The sequence below is a fragment of the Colletes gigas genome, unplaced genomic scaffold, assembly GCF_013123115.1.
Source record: "Colletes gigas isolate AHSC1104 unplaced genomic scaffold, ASM1312311v1 Colletes_gigas_Sc00004, whole genome shotgun sequence".
Lineage (NCBI taxonomy): Eukaryota > Metazoa > Arthropoda > Insecta > Hymenoptera > Colletidae > Colletes > Colletes gigas.
This window is the reverse complement of record NW_025106633.1, coordinates 4,042,416-4,051,562: the sequence shown is the minus strand read 5'-3', so window position 1 is coordinate 4,051,562 and position 9,147 is coordinate 4,042,416. Positions and strand designations below refer to the sequence as shown.

Sequence of the window (9,147 nt, the reverse complement as noted above, 5' to 3'; positions counted from 1 at the left end):
ATAGAGATTATGCGAATCACTGCCAAATACGCAATAATTGCGAATCGATCCTCCCCGTGGCTCGAACGAATAGCTACCGCGGCTGGGGGCGCATCTTAAACGCACCTGTTGCTGACTTGATCCGAAAGAAGGGTGACAGAGGAGCTAGGAAACTGGAAGGGCACCCTCCTCGACGAACGATGAATAGAAAGCATTCAAGAAGCTTTCGTCACGAAGACTGTCGCTGTGAAAGCGAAGCCAATCAAACCGTGGATCACCGACGACCAACGGAGAGTCGGGAATAGTTGTGAGACGATCGATAGGTTGTCCCAGCCTAATGATAATCGCGCGTTCGATGAAATTCCTACGCAGGACTGTATTTTTATATATATATATACATATATAAATATAAGATAATAATATATTTTTCCCCCCCACCCCCATGAACAAGTGAACGAGCAATCCTGTACATGAACGTGAAGAAAAGTGATCGAGTCGCTGGCTTGACGTTGAAAGGCACCGTGTATCTCCGACGTTTTGTCGAACCTAAATAACGAAAGTACTCCAAAGTTTAGTGGCAGTTTCAGCGACAAGCCCCGCGTGCACATATATTCTACACTTGTATAGCGATGCCCTGTAAAATGCTAAGTTCTTGCCGATCGTTCGTTAACCGTGAACTAAATTTAAAATAAAATAAATAAAAAGACTCCTTCGCTTCCTTCGTATCTCTCCTTTATTTACAAACATACGGATTTGTACAGACATACATCGTGTACTTAAAGGTAGGTGTGTGCGAACTAGGAATGATCTAATAAATATAAATATTATATATATATATAAATTGTTTATAGATTATAACGATATTTATAAGTATGTCAAATAAACGTATATGTTTATTACTATTCGGCGATTCGTCTGTTTCTTTCTAAGTAGGGCTATGGTCCTAGAGGATTCGAGAGTTGAGCGGATCGTTCACTCGGCCAGCGATTAAGGCCACCGAGGTTTCGACGTCGACGATGAAGTAGAGAAACGGATGGACGGCCGTGAATGGCACTGGTCCGGCTCTCTCGAATAACCCGTTTCCTGTAAAAACAGATATCCTGACAATGTTCGTTCAAACGTCCCCACGAAACGTCCAATAATCTTCAGTTCAAGCAAAAAGTAATCTTGATTCTTTATCCAGAAGCGCCTCCAAAATTCTATACAGATGAATTCTCTAGGTTGCAGATAGCTCAGTATAGTCAAAACAAATAATAACCCTAAATTATTGGACGCTCTCGTGTAACATAACTTCAATAGAAACGGTAACACGTTGACTGCTGGTCAGGAAAATTCTGAATGAGGTGCTTTCTATTCAACATTTTAACTCGATTAGACTTTCATGAAGTCGGGACAAAATTAAGTTAAAGTCACTATGAATAGATGAGAGTGCTGGGGGTAGCCAAATAGAATAGTGGGAGGCATAGCTCCTCAGTGGCCTTGGATTAAGAACCTCGACTGAGTCTTGGAAGGCTTCCAAGATTGTGATACTACAATCTCTAATAATGTGTTAATAAAGTTCATTATCAGAGTTGTAGACTGCAAATATAAACAGTCAACATGTTAAATCTTGTTAGGTTACTGAATGTATCTATTCTAGTGCCAGGCTATTCAAGGAACTTTCATAGGAATTGTCTCGAACAGAGTAAACTTTTTTGTAAACTACGGCAGTAAGAGAAAAATTTGAACAAATTGCACGATACAAAAAATGGTTTACTTTAATAGCTTAATTGCTTCAATCGGAGTAACAGTATCTATTTTTAATGAAGGATACTGTAACTTTAGATTGCTTTCCTGTTAGAAGATTACAGTACCGCAGCGCCCTCGCAAGATGGCCGCTTCCTCATCGTAGAACACTAATTGTTCAATAAATTTTCTTACTGCGCTGAAAGTTTCCAAGAGATCGGAGTCACTAATTGTTATTAGTTCGTTCTGTAGATAAAATAGCGAGAAACGAAAACGATTAGCGAAGGTAATGAATTTCTGGAGTAACGATAGACATCGCAGGAAATGCCAGGAGTAAAAACATTTACGAGGAGCGATCGTCGCAATGGTTCAGGAATTCCTGGCGGACCGCAAGGTCTTTTCATTTATTTCCCTCGGTGAGTCAGCCGCAGGATATCTGCGATTAAATCCAGCTAACTTTATAACAATACTGAGAATATTCCCGATCGTAGACCACCGACGGTTACGATAAACCGGAAACCACGGTTCTTCGGCGCGCAAACAACGAAACAAGAAGAATTCGACATTCACCCGATCGGTGAAAAAATAATCCTTGCGTAACTACATCCGAAAGGTAAATTCGCGATTGAAAAATGAAATCTCCCAAGCTTGACGTTGTTCGATTCAATGTCAAACATTGGCAAACATTCGCGTAACCGTGCGCAATAACTGTACGAAAATTACACCGTGTTGTCTCGAAAAATAATTCAACCAGGAGGAATTTCGAAATCGTTGGTGTATAATCATGCGTTAATTCTTTGTTTTTAGGATCGCCTAAAGTCTCCGAGTGGGAATAACCCCTTAACGACGCTAATGACGCTTCCGTGGAACTCGTCGCGGAGGACGCGAAAAAGAGAACGAAGAAGAAGAGGGATCGGACACGCGCCAGTAGTAATGGCCAGGCATCGTCGGACGCGGTTCGCCACGCGTGCATGCCCCGACACTTTGTCGTTTGCGAACGACGCGCACGACGAATCGCAATTTCACCCGATGCTGGTGGCGATTGCGTCAGCCCGACTGCTCCGTTCAAACTTTTCAACGCCTACCTCCCTCCCGGAATAACCCCAAACGTGCCCATTTTATTTTTGGTTGACTCGAGAAACTAAAACCCTTGCGATCCAAACATTTCGAAACATAATTTAACTCTGCAATGCATTAAAATATCGTACGTATATTATAATGTGCCCCCAAGTACACGCGTGTAGCGTTGGTAGCACTATTCCCGCGCATGCGTGTGTTGGAGGCCCTGTGCGTCGTAGATGGCGGTAGTTGCAACCATCATTTTCTCACATACACCTTTCTCTTGAATTTTTAATAAACTATACGGTAATTCCTACTTGTTTGATATTGTAAAATACTTGTAAACATCTTAGCCCTACTTTCTTGCAACAATTGAGGCTCTATTGTACAGAGTTTCTAAGCGAAGGGCCCTCTGAATGTAAATGCAGTTAAGAGTAAGGATGTTCTATGTTTGCCAGTGAATTATGGTAGGATGAACGAAAGGAGAGGCTGCGGAAGAAGTGCACTGGTATATACAAAGCATAGAGTAGAAACCTGGATGATAGTATCGATAATAGTCCCGTCGAGGTGGAACGATCAAGGGAGGATCGGATTTGGGCGACTCACGAGAGTGGGTCCTATCGGGTTTCATGTAATTCCTGATGTTGACCCCGATGCTCTGCTGCACGTCCCTGGCGTACACGCCTAGATCCGGCGTCATAAGTGACAGGTCCGCTGCTCTTGGCTCGAACACGTCCACGATACCCAACTGTGAATAAAGTTGCACCGATCATTCATCGTTTGAAACATCGAGCATCAAAATTTATATACTTAAATTGAATTTCTGAGTCATTTAGACATCGATTGAAGGATGCTTATACCTTGCTACTGTTCAAGGATCGTTACTTTAAATCAATTTTCTATCGATATTCCCAGTATATGAAGTTACTCTGTCAAATTTGCGTCCGAAACAAGCTAGAGTAATCATCCTCTGTTTCCTCTTCGCGCTTCGAGTTTAAAGCCGATTATGGGGCCAGCTTTGAAGCGTCAAAGGGAACGGGAAACTTTCAGAAGTCCGGGGAACGGCTCATTGCCAGCGGGATCCATAGTCGGAGCTCGTAAAACTCGCCAGAATTACGTCCATTAGAACGATTCTCATTTTTCGCGGATTCCGTTGCCTCGTCACTTTCGCGCGCAGCGTTTCGTATTATCGTCAATTACGTGTCGTCAAGGTAACCGCCTCTACGGATATCTTTGCTCGTGGAACGCAACCGTGACGAGGAGCGGGAAGTGCACTCAAGATCTCGACTAACGCGATTAAGTAATTAGGAGCTTAATGCCCGAGACTAATGGCGAAATATCGAGCGCCATGGAACTCGGTTCGACCGGGCTCCTAGCCAGATCTATCCCAGACCTAACCCATCGTCCGATAGATCTGACAGACCTGAACAACGTTCAACATGGTTCAACAGATCTGATCCCTTACAAGACAGATCTAACATTTGTAGCCTGTCTGGTTTGGGTTAGGTCTGGTAAGAAGAATAGATTTAATAGATACAACTTAGGCTCCTAACAAGCCTAAATTGGTCTGCTTTGGAAGTAACTCCTGAGAGGCTCAATAGATCTGGGTGATCTAGCAGGACCAAGCCAAATTCTGGGGGTATAAAAGACACAACCTACACCTACTAGGTTCAAACTAAAGAGCTAATAAAGTTAGACTGATCTTCTGTAGGTTTAACAGGTCTAAAAAGTCTAGTAGGTTCAATAAATCCAGGAAGTCTGATCCAAAGCAGGTTTAATCTACTACAAATACTAACAGGTTGAATCTACTACAAATTTACAAGACCCACTCAGATTTAACGCAATTTTAATAACTCTAACAGCCCTGTCCTGATCTACTATAGAGGAACTACTAGAGGAATTTAACTGTTGCCTGACAGATCTGATAGGTCTAATCCAGATCAGATACAGTCTCTATCAGGCCTAAATTAATCTATCATAAGAGTTCGTTTAACAAACCTACGAGTCCCAAGCTTATCTAGGAAATCTAAGATACTTAATCCAGGATGTTCGCCAAGCCGAACAAATTTATCCGGTTGATCGTTCAATTAGGAGATTAGAGAAACAGGCGTCACGGTTGCTCGTACCCTCTGCAGGAAGGACGTCAACGTGACGAAACCGCGTAACATGAACGACGGAATGGTGGCCCTGACCCATGTGGCCTGTAATTGCTTCCTCAGCAGCCTCAGCGACTTCCCGCCGAGATCCCTCGCCAACCGATACGTGTCCCTCCTGTCCGTGGCCATTAGGAGGAGGATATTATACCTGGGGTCCTGGAACGTGGACGGTAAGAACTGGTTTAGCGAGTGGATTTAGTTAACACCGTATCGTAGATTCCCAGAGATAAGTCGCGGAAAGTATAATGGGTGGAACAAATATAGCGATTCGGTTCAGGTAGAGTCGTTCGTTGAGCGATACCCTTGTCAAACGCGCGTGTGTTATCCTGTTAGCGGACCTATTAAAGTCTTTTCGCCGCAGGGGTATAGTTAATCTGGATTAGGCAGACTGTTGCTTTCCAACGTGGAATCTCGTTTTCTCAAGGAAAAATGATTCTTTAGAAAATTGGTCATTCTGATACTGTTTGCTGCTCTAGCATTATTTTGTTCGAAATGATCAAAAATTACATTTGAAAATTACAAAATACAACAATAGTGTAAATAAAACAGACATTTAATTGAATTTGTTTCTTTCTCTATTTCTTTAAATTGCCCTATTTTTTAATAACTGAAAGACGTTAAACGTTGAAGGATAGTTCTCTTTGCAACCCACAGTTGTTACCCAGATTTGTTCCACCCACTGCACATGTAAAAATTCCAGACCAAAGAATTATCCTTCATAGACTTTAAGTCGTGACTCTCGGGTCTAGTAATCGTTAATGATCGTTCGAGGAACGATTAGTCTTACGTCCAGCGGAAATTCAAGGGCGACGGCGTGCAAGGATGGAAAATAGGCGAACGGTAGAACCGCAAAGTATCTGGAAGCCGTGACGGAGGAGACGTCGCAGCCATTCACCAGGAACGATATTTCAGTCGAGTCTCTGACTGATGCCTCTCCCAAACTGGTGGAATAGGGCTTCCAGATCCCCAAGTCTTGCATCCAGATGCCTTCGTCTGAAATTTGACAAATTAGAGCCAGCAACTCCCAAACACGGACCTAGCTGTAGATGCTCAATTTTGAAAAAGTACGTATTTAGAAAACAATTATAAAATCTCATTGCATTTGTCCATCCAATTTTCGAAATCCTCCATTGGGACCATCGAGATCCAGAAATAGGTTGGGAGACACTGTTCTAACCCGAGCAATCGGTCCCAGAGATCGGTTGACGTTGCACAAGTTAAAATGAATACAAAGTGTTACAGACCCGGATAACTGGAGAAGAATCCCCTGGGGCTCCTAGCGCCACGCTTCCTCCTCCTCGCGCTGGTAGTCGGGGACACGGTCGTCTGTCCGTCCGACCCGGTTTCACCTGTGGCGGCGGTCGTGGCCAGCGAATCGGTAGATCCCATCTCGCTCGAGGCCGTCTGATTGTCCGCGGGGTCCGTTAAAACGGTATTCTCATCGGCAGGTGGTCCATTCGTCGAGATCGGCTGATTTGCCTGCGTCGCGGGGATCGTCGAACCCGTCGTCGTGGCTTCCACGTCGTCGACCTGGGCTGCAGTCGACGCCTCCGTGGGCAACGCAACAGCGACAGTCGTTGTTATGGTCGTTGGCGTGGTTGTGGTCTCGGTTGTAGTCTCCACGATCTCTGTTGTCGCTGACGTCCCAACAGTGGAGGGCAAGATGGTGGTCACAGTGGTCTGACTAGCCACTGTCTCCACAGTGGTGCTTTGAGTCAACACACTGACCATAGTAGTTGGTTGAACGGTGTCCACAGTAGTCTCAACGTCAGAAGGAACAGTCGTTGGAGTCTGTGGTATGGAGGACATGGCTTCCGAGGAAGTCGTAGCTTGGCTAGACAGAGTTGTAGGCGTGGTGGAGTCCATCAGAACTGTCGTGTCAGAGGTGATTTGAGTCAACCTGTCCTGGACATCTGGCGTGTTCATCGTCATTCCGATCATCTCGACTGCTAGAGTGGTCGTCGACGCAGCCTGTGTCGTCGTCTCTGTTTCCTGCATCGGTTCTGGAGTCGTTGCTGGCACTGTAGTCTCATCCTGAACCGGGGTCACCGTCTCTGTCATCGATTGTTCCGTTGTGGTGGATTCAGGAGCAGTGGTGGTCTCGTTAGTGTCCCCTCCAGGGACGGTCAGGTCGAATCCATAAAATCTCAGGATGTCTTCGTATTCTGGACGCAGTTTGGTGTTCTCTTGGTTGAGCGTCAGGCCCCCCAGGAAACCGTCGGCGTTCAAGTAAGTCTTCGGAAAGGAAAACGATTATTTCTGATCGCGGATGGTCACGGATCGTCGGTGGACCGACGGTTGCGCGACTCTCGTTCGAAAAGTGCGATCGACCGAAAGAGAAACCGACACTTACAATTAGGGAAGAGAAATTCGGGCGCGTTCAGGCTTCAAATTAGCCGTCGGTCTAATTATTCCGCCGATAGGATTACGCAAGGGTGATTAGGTGAGTCGGAGGAACGAGTGTGCTTGGTTTTGAGATCTTTGGAAGATCATTTTTGGGGTTTTGGTTTTTAACCCTTTGCTTTTCTTTGGATTTAACGACACTAGCCTTTTTGCTGACCTGATAACAATTTTCTGCGTCGACTTGGAGCAATATTAACTATATCGAACAAAAATTTATAGTTATCATGAATAACAACACCTTGATCCTTTTCAAGATTCTGTAGAAATATATTAATAATGCCTAAATTCGAACGAACGTGCACGAGAATCCTATTTCAAATCAGAAAATATACAACACATACAGAAACACGTCTAAGGTTAGATAAAATTTTACTCGAATATTGTCCAACACCCAATAGAAACGATAATAAAACTTTGTCGAGAAATGAACGGCGACTAAGAAATAGTTTTCTCTTCTTAATTTTTATTTTAATCATTTCTTCCTCATTTTGTATTCGAATAGAATTATATTCGAACGATGCTCTGCTAGGGGGGAGTGTCTTTTGGTGTGAATCTTACCCGGAGTCTGCGATGTATGTCTCGAAACCCGAGCCTGGTGACGTCTTGATCCCGCGGTAGCCCCAGAGCGTCGGCGATCTGCTGTCTTCCTCTGCCCGCGGAGCCCTCGTACAACGCGGCCAGGACGAAGCCAACCCCTGTCGGCGAGAATGCCACGTTCCCGTGGCCAGTGTACTGCTGCAGAATCCGGGCGCCCAGGTCGTTAATAACGTCCGTGATGATGTCGACTGGTCGATGCGGAACCGGTTGATACCAGCCGTCGAATCCCGCGTTGTCGTAGCCGTGGACGAGCGCCGACGACACTGCTTGGGAATTTCGACGTTGAAATAGTCGACGAAACTAACTGTTTTCAAACCAGGGGGGGAGGAGGGAGACTTTGCTCCAAGATCGACGAACATTTTCTTTAAAATTAAACTCCGTTTGGGGGAACCAGAGGAAATTAAATTGAAAATTTTCTACTTGTACGGGTCGAATTCTAGTCATTTTGAACCTCACTGAAAATTGAAGTATGAATTTGGTCGAGATCGACTCAAAAAATACAAAATACAAAATTAAATAAAAGCTGGATACGTATATTTACAAATGTGGATCTTCTGCAATAATTTCTTCCCCAATTCCTGTACCTTTCGAACAATCAGGGATTGATAAAATGGAGTCCAAAAATACTTTCGAAATTAGTTACAATTACAAAATTGAAACTCAATTACATCAAACACATTACTCGTTAACAGTTAGAAGAAATTTATTCCAAGAAAAATCGTAGAACTAATAGCACCACTAGCAATTAATCTACACAATACAAAATCCTAACGATTAGTGAAATAACCAATTCCAATCACCAAATTTGAATCCCATTTATAAGAAAATAATGAGGAAGGAGCACTGTACGTACGCTGCAGCAGAATGGTCCAGGACATCATAGTCCCCATGTTAATGAAGCAGTTGCTAGATCACCGACGCTGGATCTAGCCGCGATCCACGCGCACTGAAAACACACGTGAACTGGTCTCGATTCACCTGGAGGTGCGAGGGACGCGTTGCGTTGCGGTTTCCGTGGCGCGGAAAGAAGCTCTATTAGGATTAGTCCTAGTCGTCCGCGGTCCGCGTCTGAACTGGCTCGCGGATGGTGCACGCCGGCTGCTCGAGGCCCTGCCAGCCACTCTTGGATTTTTTAAACGGCAAGGTCGTCAGGTAGATAAACCCGTGTCTATGTACGCCGTCATATTGCGCGCTCTCGCCCTTCCCCTTCCACCCACGGATCCACGAT

General features: G+C 44.6%; 1 protein-coding gene across 1 annotated transcript; it reads right to left on the bottom strand.

Moving 5' to 3' along the window:
• Positions 1–917: 917 nt before the first annotated feature.
• Positions 918–8,809, bottom strand: LOC122405123. The gene is made up of 7 exons (XM_043409635.1): positions 8,773–8,809; positions 7,881–8,182; positions 6,164–7,154; positions 5,707–5,912; positions 4,890–5,075; positions 3,298–3,511; positions 918–1,062 (listed from the first exon to the last, which is right to left on the bottom strand). The coding sequence occupies exons 1-7, from the start codon at positions 8,807–8,809 to the stop codon at positions 923–925; spliced, it is 2,076 nt and encodes a 691-aa protein (XP_043265570.1). The 3' UTR covers positions 918–922.
• Between the last annotated feature and the right edge of the window lie 338 nt (positions 8,810–9,147).

Coding starts and splice junctions, on each gene's coding strand:
- LOC122405123 (XM_043409635.1), bottom strand. CDS start 8,809: ATGGGGACTATGATGTCCTGGACCATTCTGCTGCAGC. Junction 3,512..4,889: donor TGACGTCCTTCCTGCAGAGG/GTACGAGCAACC, acceptor CTTTATTCACAG/TTGGGTATCGTGGACGTGTT. Junction 1,063..3,297: donor TTATCGATACTATCATCCAG/GTTTCTACTCTA, acceptor CTGTTTTTACAG/GAAACGGGTTATTCGAGAGA.